The sequence below is a fragment of the Scyliorhinus torazame genome, chromosome 2, assembly GCF_047496885.1.
Source record: "Scyliorhinus torazame isolate Kashiwa2021f chromosome 2, sScyTor2.1, whole genome shotgun sequence".
In the NCBI taxonomy this organism is placed as follows: domain Eukaryota; kingdom Metazoa; phylum Chordata; class Chondrichthyes; order Carcharhiniformes; family Scyliorhinidae; genus Scyliorhinus; species Scyliorhinus torazame.
Window position 1 is genome coordinate 1,897,720 of NC_092708.1, and position 15,548 is coordinate 1,913,267.

Here is a 15,548-nt window from a genome sequence, read left to right on the forward strand (position 1 = left end):
CGGTCGCTGTATAACACTGGGGTACAGTACTGGTGGGGATGGGTCTGCCACTGTATAACACTGGGGTACAGTACTGGTGGGGACGGGTCTGTCACTGTATAACACTGGGGTACAGTACTGGTGGGGACGGGTCTGTCACTGTATAACACTGGGGTACAGTACTGGTGGGGACGGGTCTGTCACTGTATAACACTGGGGTACAGTACTGGTGGGGACGGGTCTGTCACTGTGTAACACTGGGGTACAGTACTGGTGGGGATGGGTCTGTCACTGTATAACACTGGGGTACAGTACTGGTGGGGATGGGTCTGTCACTGTATAACACTGGGGTACAGTACTGGTGGGGACGGGTCTGTCACTGTATAACACTGGGGTACAGTACTGGTGGGGACGGGTCTGTCACTGTGTAACACTGGGGTACAGTACTGGTGGGGATGGGTCTGTCACTGTATAACACTGGGGTACAGTACTGGTGGGGATGGGTCTGTCACTGTATAACACTGGGGTACAGTACTGGTGGGGACGGGTCTGTCACTGTATAACACTGGGGTACAGTACTGGTGGGGACGGGTCTGTCACTGTATAACACTGGGGTACAGTACTGGTGGGGACGGGTCTGTCGCTGTATAACACTGGGGTACAGTACTGGTGGGGACGGGTCTGTCACTGTGTAACATTGGGGTACAGTACTGGTGGGGACGGGTCTGTCACTGTATAACACTGGGGTACAGTACTGGTGGGGACGGGTCTGTCACTGTATAACGCTGGGGTACCATACTGGTGGGGACGGGTCTGTCACTATAACACTGGGGTAGAGTACTGGTGGGGACGGCACTGTCACTGTATAACACTGGGGTACAGTACTGGTGGGGATGGGTCTGTCACTGTGTAACACTGGGGTACAGTACTGGTGGGGACGGGTCTGTCACTGTATTACACTGGGAGCAGTACTGGTGGGGACGGGTCTGTCGCTGTATAACACTGGGGTACAGTACTGGTGGGGAGGGGTCTGTCACTGTACAACACTTGGGTACAGTGCTGGTGGGGATGGGTCTGTCACTGTGTAACACTGGGGCACAGTACTGGTGGGGAGGGGTCTGTCACTGTACAACACTTGGGTACAGTGCTGGTGGGGATGGGTCTGTCACTGTGTAACACTGGGGTACAGTACTGGTGGGGACGGGTCTGTCGCTGTATAACACTTGGGGTACAGTACTGGTGGGGACGGGTCTATCGGTGTATAACACTGGGGAGCAGTACTGGTGGGGACGGGTCTGTCACTGTGTAACACTGAGGTACAGTACTGGTGGGGACGGGTCTGTCGCTGTATAACACTGGGGTACAGTACTGGTGGGGACGGGTCTGTCGCTGTATAACACTGGGGAGCAGTACTGGTGGGGACGGGTCTGTCACTGAGAAACACTGGGGTACAGTACTGGTGGGGACGGGTCTGTCACTGTATAACACTGGGGTACAGTACTGGTGGGGACGGGTCTGTCACTGTATAACACTGGGATACAGTACTGGTGGGGACGGGTCTGTCACTGTATAACACTGGGATACAGTACTGGTGGGGACGGGTCTGTCGCTGTATAACACTGGGGTACAGTACTGGTGGGGACGGGTCTGTCACTGTACAACACTGGGGCACAGTGCTGGTGGGGACGGGTCTGTCGCTGTATAACACTGGGGTACAGTACTGGTGGGAATGGGTCTGTCACTGTGTAACACTGGGGTACCATACTGGTGGGGACGGGTCTGTGACTAGAACACTGGGGTACAGTGCTGGTGGGGACGGGTCTGTCAAAGAACAAAGAAATGTACAGCACAGGAACAGGCCCTTCGGCCCTCCAAGCCCGTGCCGACCATACTGCCCGACTAAACTACAATCTTCGACACTTCCTGGGTCCGTATCCCTCTATTCCCATCCTATTCATGTATTTGTTAAGATGCCCCTTAAATGTCACTATCGTCCCTGCTTCCACCACCTCCTCCGGTAGCGAGTTCCAGGCACCCACTACCCTCTGCGTAAAAAACTTGCCTCGTACATCTCCTTTAAACCTTGCCCCTCTCACCTTAAACCTATTCCCCCTAGTAATTGACCCCTCTACCCTGGGGAATAGCCTCTGACTATCCACTCTGTCTATGTCCCTCATAATTTTGTAGACCTCTATCAGGTCTCCCCTCAACCTCCTTCATTCCAGTGAGAACAAACCGAGTTTATTCAACCGCTCCTCATAGCTAATGCCCTCCATACCAGGCAACATTCTGGTAAATCTCTTCTGCACCCTCTCTAACGCCTCCACATCCTTCTGGTAGTGTGGCGACCAGAATTTAACACTATACTCCAAGTGTGGCCTAACTAAGGTTCTATACAGCTGCAACATGACTTGTCAATTCTTATACTCAATGCCCCGGCCAATGAAGGCAAGCATGCCGTATGCCTTCTTGACTACCTTCTCCACCTGTGTTGCCCCTTTCAATGACCTGTGGACCTGTACTCCTAGATCTCTTTGACTTTCAATACTCTTGAGGGTTCTACCATTCACTGTATATTCCCTACCTGCATTAGACCTTCCAAAATGCATTACCTCACATTTGTCCAGATTAAACTCCATCTGCCATCTCTCCGCCCAAGTCTCCAAACAATCTAAATCCTGCTGTATCCTCTGACAGTCCTCATCGCTATCCGCAATTCCACCAACCTTTGTGTCGTCTGCAAACTTACTAATCAGACCAGTTACATTTTCCTCCAAATCATTTATATATTCTACAAAGAGCAAAGGTCCCAGCACTGATCCCTGTGGGACACCACTGGTCACAGCCCTCCAATTAGAAAAGCATCCTTCCATTGCTACTCTCTGCCTTCTATGACCTAGCCAGTTCTGTATCCACCTTGCCAGCTCAACACTGATGCCGTGTGACTTCACCTTTTGTACTAGTCTACCATGAGGGACCTTGTCAAAGGCCTTACTGAAGTCCATATAGACAACATCCACTGCCTTACCTGCATCAATCATCTTAGTGACCTCTTCGAAAAATTCTATCAAGTTAGTGAGACACGACCTCCCCTTCACAAAACCATGCTGCCTCTCACTAATACGTCCATTTCCTTCCAAATGGGAGTAGATCCTGTCTCGAAGAATTCTCTCCAGTAATTTCCCTACCACTGAAGTAAGGCTCACCGGCCTGTAGTTCTCTGGATTATCCTTGCTACCCTTCTTAAACAGAGGAACAACATTGGCTATTCTCCAGTCCTCTGGGACATCACCTGAAGACAGTGAGGATCCAAAGATTTCTGTCAAGGCCTCAGCAATTTCCCCTCCAGCCTCCTTCAGTATTCTGGGGTAGATCCCATCAGGCCCTGGGGACTTACCTACCTTAATATTTTTTAAGACACCCAACACCTCGTCTTTTTGGATCTCAATGTGACCCAGGCTATCTACACACCCTTCTCCAGATTCAACATCTACCAATTTCTTCTCTTTGGTGAATACTGATGCAAAGTATTCATTTAGTACCTCGCCCATTTCCTCTGGCTCCACACATAGATTCCCTTGCCTATCCTTCAGTGGGCCAACCCTTTCCCTGGCTACCCTCTTGCTTTTTATGTACGTGTAAAAAGCCTTGGGATTTTCCTTAACCCTATTTGCCAATGACTTTTCGTGATCCCTTCTAGCCCTCCTGACTCCTTGCTTAAGTTCCTTCCTACTTTCCTTATATTCCACGCAGGCTTCGTCTGTTCCCAGCCTTTTAGCCCTGACAAATGCCTCCTTTTTCTTTTTGACGAGGCCTACAATATCTCTCGTCCTTCAAGGTTCCCGAAAATTGCCGTATTTATCCTTCTTCCTTACAGGAACATGCCGGTCCTGAATTCCTTTCAACTGCTACTTGAAAGCCTCCCACATGTCAGATGTTGATTTGCCCTCAAACATCCGCCCCCAATCTATGTTCTTCAGTTCCCGCCTAATATTGTTATAATTAGCCTTCCCCCAATTTAGCACATTCATCCTAGGACCACTCTTATCCTTGTCCACCAGTACTTTAAAACTTACTGAATTGTGGTCACTGTTACCGAAATGCTCCCCTACTGAAACATCTACCACCTGGCCGGGCTCATTCCCCAATACCAGGTCCAGTACCGCCCCTTCCCTAGTTGGACTGTCTACATATTGTTTTAAGAAGCCCTCCTGGATGCTCCTTACAAACTCCGCCCCGTCTAAGCCCCTGGCACTAAGTGAGTCCCAGTCAATATTGGGGAAGTTGAAGTCTCCCATCACCACAACCCTGTTGTTTTTACTCTTTTCCAAAATCTGTCTACCTATCTGCTCCTCTATCTCCCGCTAGCTGTTGGGAGGCCTGTAGTAAATCCCCAACATTGTGTCTGCACCCTTCTTATTCCTGATCTCTACCCATATAGCCTCACTGCCCTCTGAGGTGTCCTCCCGCAGTACAGCTGTGATATTCTCCCTAACCAGTAGCGCAACTCCGCCTCCCCTTTTACATCCCCCTCTATCCCGCCTGAAACATCTAAATCCTGGAACGTTTAGCTGCCAATCCTGCCCTTCCCTCAGCCAGGTCTCTAATGGCAACAACATCATAGTTCCAAGTACTAATCCAAGCTCTAAGTTCATCTTCCTTACCCGTAATACTTCTTGCATTAAAACATATGCACTTCAGGCCACCAGACCCGCTGTGTTCAGCAACTTCTCCCTGTCTGCTCTGCCTCAGAGCCCCACTGTCCCTATTCCCTAGTTCTCCCTCAATGCTCTCACCTTCTGACCTATTGCTCCCGTGCCCACCCCCCTGCCATACTAGTTTAAACCCTCCCGTGTGACACTAGCAAACCTCGCGGCCAGGAGATTTATGCCTCTCCGGTTTAGATGTACCCCTCCTTATATAGGTCACACCTGCCCCGGAAGAGCTCCCAGTGGTCCAGATAACGGAAACCCTCCCTCCTACACCAGCTGTTTAGCCACGTGTTTAGCTGCTCTATCTTCCTATTTCTAGCCTCACTGGCATGTGGCACAGAGAGTAATCCCGAGATTACAACCCTAGAGGTCCTGTCTTTTAACTTTTTGTCTAGCTCCCTGAACTCCTGCTGCAGGACCTCATGCCCCTTCCTGCCTATGTCGTTAGTACCAATATGTACAACGACCTCTGCCTGTTTGCCCTCCCCCTTCAGGATGCCCTCTACCCGTTCGGAGACATCCTGGACCCTGGCACCAGGGAGGCAACATACCATCCTGGAGTCTCTTTCACATCCACAGAAGCGCCTATCTGTGCCCCTGACTATAGAGTCCCCTATTACTATTACTCTTCTGCGCTTTGACCCTCCCTTCTGAACATCAGAGCCAGCCGTGGTGCCACTGCTCTGGCTGCTGCTGTTTTCCCCTGATAGGCTATCCCCCCCGACAGTATCCGAAGGGGTATACCTGTTTGAGAGGGGGACAAACACAGGGGATTCCTGCACTGACTGCCTGCCCTTTCTGGTGGTCACCCATTTCTCTACCTGCACCTTGGGTGTGACCACATTTACATAACTGCGATCTATGACGCTTTCCGCCACCTGCATGCTCCTAAGTGCATCCGACTGCTGCTCCAACCGAACCATGTGGTCTGTGAGGGGCTCCAGTTGGGTGCACTTTCTGCAGATGAAGCCATCCGGGACGCTGGAAGCCTCCCGGACCTGCCACATCTCACAGTCCGAGCACTGCACCCCTCTAACTGACATTGCGTCAATTAATTAAAATTAAAAATTAAACATTAAAAAAAAAAAGATATATATATATATATATACACGAGGGGGTGGTTGCTGTTATCGGGAAGCACCTGGAGACGATCTGTGACCTGTCCCTAGTGTGGATCTCCAATCTTTTCAACCACTAAGGCCACATTTGTCTCGACTAAAACCACACAGACTGGTTCAGATCGGGACCGAGGAGCGATGCATGTTGGAGAAACAAGATAAAGAAGAACGCCAAGGAGAGTGAGAGATCGGCCATGTTGGAGGACGAGGCGGTCTTGGCCGCCCCGCACTTTTCCGAACTGTTAACTACTTTTGTCAGTAGAACACAAGTTACTTAGAGTTATCATGGCAATTGTTTGATCCAGAGATTGTACATATTTTCTGAAAATGATAATGTGGTGGCAAGTACTTTGTCATGTGTCTAAAAACAATCTTTATTAATGTCAAAACCAGGCAAGGGACTTGTATAATGGGACTAGTTTAGACCGTTTGAGTCGGTGTTGTGTGTCTTTGTGTGTATGGAACCTCTTAGAAATCCTTGTCTGATCCTGCTTTCCTTCTAATGCGTGTCTGGTTTTAGAAGTACAGATCATTGGTTTTGAACTGATGACCTGTCAACCATTCCCCCCCACCCCCCCACCCCACCGCTGCAAGTTGCTATTTGAACTGACTCAAGCCCTTAATGCATGGTCCTCTGTGGCATAGCTCCTGATGTCACTTTGATGGACTTGGCGAGCAGCCACTCCACTCTTCTGCAATTCTGGGACTTTTTTTTTTTGAATGGGATTGGCAGAGCCTTTCTGAAGATTCAGGAGCAGAAGGCAGGTTCCATTTTTGCTTTCAGTTTCGTTCTGAGGAGGAGCTAAGCCTCCCAGATATCTCTCCCAGAAGGCTGGAACTTGTCTCTCTGATATCATGGCTGGTAGGGCAGGTCTGGACACTCTATCAGTCCTGAGAAGGTTTAACTCCTGGTTTGGATGCTGCAAGCATTCTCTATCCAGCCAGGCCTCTGCAGCTTCAAACCTCTGTGAGAAAGGCTGGGAAAAGCCTTGGCTAATATCTCTCCTGGGAATGCAAAAGGGTCTGACGTCCAGGCTCTTTCTCTCCCTCTATACCACAGCCGGGATCCTGCACAAAGAGCAGAGAAGCGTTCCAGAGGCAGGATGGAAGGGAAACCCCTCCTTTAATCTCTCAGGTAGAGGATTCTAGTACTATGTCAGTGAGACCGAGAGTCAATCTGGTGGAGCCTGTACAAATGAAGGTGACTCTCCGGAGGAATTCCTGCAGCCCACGAGGTTAATTGAATGCAGATTCTAAACGATCCATATTGACTGGGAATCCCTCACAGCCGGGGGCCCGGATGGAGAGCAATTTGTTAGATGTGTTCAGGAGGCCTTTTTGATACAGTGTGTTGACAATCCAACCAGGGAGGGGGCCACACTAGACTCGGTGTTGGGGAATGAGCCAGGCCGGGTGATTGGTGTTTCAGCGGGGGAGCATTTTGGGCTTAGCGACCATAATTCCATAAGATTTTGAGTAATCATGGATAAGGACAAGAGTGGCCCACGGGTGAGGGTGCCGAATTGGGCGAGGGCCAATTCCATCCAAATTAGACAGGAACTGGGGAATGTGGATTGGGAGCGGCTATTTGAGGGCAAATCCACGTCTAGCATGTGGGAGGATTTTGAAGGCCAGGTGATTGAAGGGCAGGACAGGCATGTCCCCACAGAAATGAAGGACAGGAATGGCAGGATTCGGGAGCCATGGTGACGAGGGAAATTGTAAACTTCGTCAAAAGAGAAAAAGGAAGCAGACGATCGGTCGAGGCACGGTAGCACCGTGGTTAGCACTGTGGCTTCACAGCTCCAGAGTCCTGGGTTCGATTCCAGCTTGGGTCACTGTCTGTGCGGAGTCTACACGTTCTCCCCGTGTCTGCGTGAGTTTCCTCCGGGTGCTCCGGTTTCCTCCCACAAGTCCCGAAAGACGTGCTGTTAGGTGAATTGGACATTCTGAATTCTTCCTCCGTGTCCCCGAACAGGAGCCGGAATGTGGCGACTAGGGGCTTTTCACAGTAACGTCATTGCAGTGTTAATGTAAGCCTACTTGTGACAATAAAGATTATTATTGTATTATAAAAACTGGCGAAGCCCTTGAGGAGTACAGTGAAAGTAAGAAGGAACTTAAACGTGGAATTAGGAGGGCTAAAAGAACATAACATAAGAACTAGGAGCAGGAGTCGGCCATCTGGCCCCTCGAGCCTGCTCCACCATTCAATGAGATCATGGCTGATCTTTGTGGACTCAGCTCCACTCTCCGGCCCGTACACCATATCCCCGAATCCCTTTATTCTTTAGAAAGGTATCTATCTTTTTCTTAAAGACGTTTAAAGAAGGAGCCTGAACTGCTTCACTGGGCAAGGAATTCCAGAGATTCACAACCCTTTGGGTGAAGAAGTTCCTCCTACACTCCGTCCTAAATCTACCTCCCCTTATTTTGAGGCTATGCCCCCTAGTTCTGCTTTCCCCGACCAGTGGAAACAACCTGCCCGCATCTATCCTATCTATTCCCTTCATAATTTTATGTTTCAATAAGATCCCCCCACATCCTTCTAAACTCTAATGAGTACAGTCCCAGTCTACTCAACCTCTCGTCATAACCTAATCCCCTCAACTCTGGGATCCACCTAGTGAGGGGTCTACAAAATCTGATCGAGGTCTACAAAATTATGAGACATCGACAGGGTGGATAGTCAGAGGCTTTTCCCCAGGGTGGAAGTGTCACTTACACAGGGCACAGGTTCAAGGTGAGAGGGGGAAAGTTTAAGGGAGGTGTGCAGGGTAGGTATTTCACACAGAGAGTGGAGGGTGCCTGGAACGCGCTGCCAGAGGAGGTGGTGGAAGCAGCACATTAGCAACATTTAAGAGGCATCTGGATGGGTCCATGAATAGGGAGGAAATAGAGGGACACGGACCGAGTCAGGGCAGATGGCAATTTTTTTAGTTGGAGCATTTGATTTGATTTATTGTGACATGTAGCGAAGTTCAGTGAAAAGTATTTTTCTGCGGCCGAGGGAACGTACACAGTACGTACATAGTCGACAAAAACAATAATCGACAGAGAACATTGACAAATGGTACATCGACAAACAGTGATTGGTTACAGTGCGGAACAAGCGGCCAAACAAAGCAAATACATGAGCAAGAGCAGCATAGGGCGTCGTGAATAGTGTTCTTACAGGGAACAGATCAGTCCGAGGGGGAGTCGTTGAGGAGTCTTGTGGCTGTGCGGAAGAAGCTGTTCCTATGTCTGGATGTGCGGGTCATCAGACTTCTGTACCTTCTGCCTGATGGAAGGGTCTGGAAGAAGGCCATGCCTGGGTGGGAGGGGTCTCTGATAATGCTGTCTGCCTTCCTGAGGCAGCGGGAGGTGCAGACAGAATCAATGTGGGGGTGGGGAGCTTGTGTGATGCGTTGGGCTGAGTTCACCACACTCTGCAGTTTCTTGCGATCTTGGGCCGAGCAGTTGCCGTACCAGGCTGTGATGCAGCCACAGTCGTATCATCCGCAAACTTGTAGATCGGCGCAGGCTTGGAGGGCCGAAGGGCCTGTTCCTGTGTGTACTTATCTTTTTTCTTTGTTGAACCAATTAATTCAAGATCGCCGACTCCAAAGACTCAGCAGCAAAGGTTCACCTCAGCCCTTTTGACCCCTGTTATTTTTTAACCTTTCCTACCCCTTCACTGTGTGTCTGTCTTGTGTGTGTCTGTGGGAGGTTGGGTTAGGGTCTGGGGAATAGTTAGATGAGTAGACCATTGTTTCCATTAAATGTTTATCTCTTCTCTTATTATAAATAAACAGTTTTTTAATGTTTTACTTATAAATCTGGTGCCCGTACACCATTGGAGCGGTCAAAGGTCCAAGGTCTCAGGAAAATATACACATTATTGGTTAATTCACACTTTCGGTGGGGCCTGTGGGGCTGGACTTGACCCAGACTCGCCCAAGGTGCTGTAACACGACCCTCCACTATTGGTGATTGTCCTTTCAGCTGCCTGGGCCAATCTTGGGAACTCCCTCCCTCTCGCTCAATTTCCACCTTTCAGACTTCTTACAACCTACCACTTTGCCTCAGTCTCCGATCACCTGACCTAATATTTCTTCCAAGTGGCTGATATCATACTTTGTTTTATAATGTTCCGCGTATCGTGCACTGTGGACTGTGCATTGCGTTAAGTGTGGTATATGAATGTAAGCTGTTGTCTGATATTCCCTTCCATTTGGTTTTAGGTCACGTTACATCAGCACTGAGCTTGGAATCCGGGAACGATTGCTCGTTGCTGTTCTGACGTCTAAAACCACTCTCAACACTCTGGCCGTAGCAGTGAACCGAACAATCGGCCATCACATCGACAAGGTCCTGTATTTCACCGGGACCAGGAGCCGGAAGATTCCGCATGGAATGTACATTGTAACCCACGGTGACGAGCGGCCTATCTGGAACATGTACCAGACGGTGAAGTACATTTTTGAACGTTACAATGGTGAGTACGACTGGTTCTACATCATTCAGGACGACTCGTACACGGAGAGCGATCGCATCAAGGGATTGGTCAATCACCTGAGCATCAACACTGACCTGTACATGGGCCGTCCTGAGGAATTTATTGGCGGTGAGACGGAGGGGCGTTACTGCCACGGCGGATTCGGATACCTGCTGTCCCGGAGCCTCCTCATCAAACTGCAGCCACACCTGGAGAACTGTCGGAATGACATCCTGAGCGCCAGGCCCGATGAGTGGCTGGGTCGATGCATCATCGACTATGTGTCGGTGAATTGTGTCAGCAATTACGAGGTGGGTACAGCTCACTGGTGACTTTAACACCTGCATTGAAAATGGGGATTTACCCTCCAGAGCAGAGTGGCTTTCGGTGTGAATGATTCTTGAAGCTGTGAGTTTCGGTATTGCAATGTGTGATGTGAGAGGAGGTGGGGAGGGAGTATTAACCGTTCCAATCCCGCCAACTTTGCCCTCCCCGCTGTGATGGGGTGCCTTCCTGGCGCACGTCCAGCAGACAGGCTGGTGAGTAGCAGGATGTGCGCTGGTTAACCCTGCCGTCTCACGTGCTGTTCATAGCATCTCTCAGGAAAATAGAACATGCACAGAAACATAGAAAATAGAAGCAGGAAGAGGCCATTCGGCCCCTCGAGCCTGCTCCACCATTCATTATGATAAAGGCTGATCATCAAGTTCAATACCCTCATCCCGCCTTCCCCCCCCCCATATCCCTCGATCCCTTTACTCCCAGAGCTGTATCTAATTCCTTCTGGAAATTACACAACGTTTTGGTCTCAACTACTTTCTGTGGGAGTGAATTCCACAGATTCACCGCTCACTGGGTGAAGAAATTTCTCCTCACCTCAGTCCTAAAGGTTTACCCCTTATCCTCAAACTGTGACCCCTAGTTCTGGACTCTTTCCCCACCACCACCACCACCACCACCACCACCATCGGGAACATTCTTTCTGAATCCACCCTGTCTAATCCTGTTAGAATTTTGTAAGTTTCAATGAGATCCCCCTTGTTCGACGTTTAGATCCTGTTGTATAAACAGTCAAGGGTTCTGCTCCTTTTCTCAAACACCTTTATTTCACTTTAACAGACTGCACAAAACTCTTATCATCATTTCACCTGACACAAAGGCCACCTGAAGCCCCTTTACATATCAGTGTCAATCATTACATACTTTAAAAAAATAAATTTGGAGTACCCAATTCATTTTTTTCCAATTAGGGGGCAATTTAGCGTGTTCAATCCACCTCCCCTGCACATCTTTGGGTTGTGGGGGCGAAACCCACGCAAACACGGGGAGAATGTGCAAACTCCACACGGACAGTGACCCAGAGCCAGGATCGAACCTGGGACCTCGGCGCCGTGAGGCAGCAGAGCTAACCCACTGCGCCACTGTGCAGGCCTAATTATTAGATACTTAACATAAATGAGACAACTAATTGCCACTGCCCTCCCTCCCACTGCAACGGGCTGTTGTGATGGGGAAGGTGCTGCCTGAAAGGGGCAGAGGAAGCAGATTCACCAGGAACTTTCCAAAGGGATTCGGATAAATAGTTGAAAAGGGGAACTATGCCGGGCTCTGGGGAAAGAGTGGGGGGAGTGAGACTGATTTGAATACTTTCTTCACAGAGCTAGCACAGACACAAGAGGCTGAATGGCCTCCACCTGCGTTGCATGAAGCTGTGAATTCTCTTTGCCAATTGTTCAATAATATAGTTCACATTCTGCAGGCCAACGGGAAAGAACTGAATCTCGGAGTGGGATTTAAGACATTGTCAGGAGCAGTCAATCAGGATCCAGTCAGATTGTACGGATTTCCTGATCAAGTGGTTTGGAATTGGGCTAGTATAGGAGAGCAAGTGGCCTCAAGGAGGAACCTTGTTTCTCTTGGATTGTAGTCAAGCTGTGAGCAGGAAAGACGTCAGTTTGGGAGCAGTGAGACAGAGCAGCCTGTGTACAGCTCAGGCCCCCAGGGCCTAGCTAGCGATCTGAGTGAACATTCGCAGCCTGTGTACAGCTCAGGCCCCCAGGGCCTAGCGATCTGAGTGAACATTCGCAGCCTGTGTAAAGCTCAGCCCCCCAGGGCCTAGCGATCTGAGTGAACATTCGCAGCCTGTGTACAGCTCAGGCCCCCAGGGCCTAGCGATCTGAGTGAACATTCGCAGCCTGTGTAAAGCTCAGCCCCCCAGGGCCTAGCGATCTGAGTGAACATTCGCAGCCTGTGGAAAGCTCAGGCCCCCAGGGCCTAGCGATCTGAGTGAGCTTTCTCAGCCTGAAACCCACTCCCCGGCCTGTCCTGGTGTGAAGCAGGACTTCAGACGCCTCCCACTCTCTCTCGGGTGTCTCCAGCACAAACTCTCTTCTCTCAGCCTCTCTGTGCCGGATCAGCTGCCAAGAATTCCGAGAGGCCCTGACTGGGATTGGACGGAGGGGAACTGGGAACGGCAGATCCCGAAACCCAGAAACTGCTCAAAGATTCGGCATGAAATCTGTCCGATTGGTTCAGCCCGGTGACGCAGCCACAGCCTCCAACCGAGGGACTGCTCCCTCCCTCACAGCCTCAAACGGAGGGACTGTACCTCCAAAACTCTCTCAAACTGAGGGACAGTCCCTCCAAACTCCCTCAAGCCGAAGGACTGCTCCCTCCCTCACAGCCTCAAACGGAGGGACTGCTCCCTCCCTCACAGCCTCAAACGGAGGGACTGCTCCCTCCCTCACAGCCTCAAACAGAGGGACTGTACCTCCAAACTCCCTCAAACTGAGGGAGCGCTCCCTCCCCCCTCACAGCCTCAAACTGAGGGACTGTCCCTCCCTCCGAACTCCCTCAAACTGAGGGCCTGCTCCCTCCTCACAGCCTCAAACTGAGGGACTGTCCCTCCCTCACAGCCTCAAGCCGAGGGACGGCTCCCTACTTCACTCCCTCAAACACTGCGACACCTCCCTCCCTCACTAATAATAATCGCTTATTGTCACAAGTAGGCTTCAATGAAGTTACTGTGAAAAACTCCTAGTCGCCACATTCTGGCACCTGTTCGGGGAGGCTGGTATGGGAATTGAACCCGCGCTGCTGGCCTTGTTACGCAATGCAAGCCAGCTGTTTAGCCCTCTGTGCTAACCCAGCCCCTTCAACTCCCTCAAACGTTGTGACTCCTCTCTCCCTCACACCCTCAAAGACTGCGACTCCTCACTCCCTCATTCCCTCAAACACTGCGACTCCTTACTCCCTCATTCCCTCAAACACTGCGACTCCTCACTCCCTCATTCCCTCAAACACTGCGACTCCACACTCCCTCATTCCCTCAAACACTGCGACTCCTCACTGCCCTCCAACACTGCGACTCCTCCCTCCCCTTTTGGTCCAGCGGTTAATTTGATAATTAAAGTGTTTGCTCAAAACCTCTGCCTGAATTTAGAACTGTGCCCCCTGACGATGCTCCGAGTCTGATTTACAATTTACCCCATACACCATAACCTGCCCCCCGCCCACACACTCTTCAAACCCCCACCCAATATTGCTGAGTGTGTTTCTGGCGAGAAGGAAGTGAAGCTGAGAAATGAGGAGCGAAGAGGGGATGAGTGAGGAGAGATCAGTTCCGCATCTTGCAGGATGCTGGTCGTTAGCTGCTGGTTACTGAACTCAGCCACGTTGCTGGTTACCGAACTCCGCCACGTTGCTGGTTACTGAACTCCGCCACGTTGCTGGTTACTGAACTCAGCCACGTTGCTGGTTACTGAACTCCGCCACGTTGCTGGTTACCGAACTCCGCCACGTTGCTGGTTACTGAACTCAGCCACGTTGCTGGTTACTGAACTCCGCCACGTTGCTGGTTACCGAACTCCGCCACGTTGCTGGTTACTGAACTCGGCCACATTGCTGGTTACTGAACTCCGCCACGTTGCTGGTTACTGAACTCCGCCACGTTGCTGGTTACCGAACTCCGCCACGTTGCTGGTTACTGAACTCCGCCACGTTGCTGGTTACCGAACTCCGCCACGTTGCTGGTTACTGAACTCCGCCACGTTGCTGGTTACTGAACTCCGCCACGTTGCTGGTTACCGAACTCCACCACGTTGCTGGTTACTGAACTCCGACACGTTGCTGGTTACTGAACTCCGCCACGTTGCTGGTTACGGAACTCCGCCACGTTGCTGGTTACCGAACTCCGCCACGTTGCTGGTTACTGAACTCCGCCACGTTGCTGGTTACCGAACTCCGCCACGTTGCTGGTTACTGAACTCGGCCAGGTTGCTGGTTACTGAACTCCGCCACGTGGCTGGTTACCGAACTCCACCACTTTGCTGGTTACTGAACTCCGACACGTTGCTGGTTACTGAACTCCACCACGTTGCTGGTTACTGAACTCCACCACGTTGCTGGTTACTGAACTCGGCCACGTTGCTGGTTACCGAACTCCACCACGTTGCTGGTTACTGAACTCCGCCACGTTGCTGGTTACTGAACTCCGCCAGGTTGCTGGTTACTGAACTCCACCAGGTTGCTGGTTACTGAACTCCGCCACGTTGCTGGTTACTGAACTCCGCCACGTTGCTGGTTACTGAACTCGGCCACGTTGCTGGTTACTGAACTCGGCCACGTTGCTGGTTACTGAACTCCACCAGGTTGCTGGTTACTGAACTCCGCCACATTGCTGGTTATTAACTCCGCCACGTTGCTGGTTACTGAACTCCACCAGGTTGCTGGTTACTGAACTCCGCCACATTGCTGGTTACTGAACTCGGCCACTTTGCTGGTTACTGAACTCCGCCACGTTGCTGGTTACCGAACTCAGCCACGTTGCTGGTTACTGAACTCAGCCACGTTGCTGATTACCGAACTCAGCCACGTTGCTGGTTACTGAACTCGGCCACGTTGCTGGTTACTGAACTCAGCCACGTTGCTGGTTACCGAACTCAGCCACGTTGCTGGTTACCGAACTCAGCCACGTTGCTGGTTACTGAACTCAGCCACGTTGCTGGTTACTGAACTCCGACACGTTGCTGGTTACTGAACTCCGCCACGTTGCTGGTTACCGAACTCGGCCACGTTGCTGGTTACCGAACTCGGCCACGTTGCTGGTTACCGAACTCGGCCACGTTGCTGGTTACTGAACTCGGCCACGTTGCTGGTTACTGAACTCGGCCACGTTGCTGGTTACTGAACTCCACCAGGTTGCTGGTTACTGAACTCCGCCACGTTGCTGGTTACTGAATTCGGCCACGTTGCTGGTTA

General features: G+C 50.8%; 2 protein-coding genes across 2 annotated transcripts in view; both read left to right on the plus strand.

Moving 5' to 3' along the window:
* The window catches only part of LOC140385820 (chondroitin sulfate glucuronyltransferase-like), a 35,190-nt gene extending 24,554 nt beyond the window's left edge, over positions 1 to 10,636 (plus strand). The window contains exon 2 of the mRNA XM_072468381.1: positions 10,036 to 10,636. Within this exon, the coding sequence (XP_072324482.1) occupies positions 10,036 to 10,621 (586 nt within the window). The 3' untranslated portion in view covers positions 10,622 to 10,636. The remainder of the gene's footprint in view (positions 1 to 10,035) is intronic.
* Positions 10,637 to 10,641: 5 nt separating this feature from the next.
* The window catches only part of LOC140385668 (beta-galactosidase-like), a 200,142-nt gene continuing 195,235 nt past the window's right edge, over positions 10,642 to 15,548 (plus strand). The window contains 1 exon segment of the mRNA XM_072468064.1: positions 10,642 to 10,676. Within this exon segment, the coding sequence (XP_072324165.1) occupies positions 10,642 to 10,676 (35 nt within the window).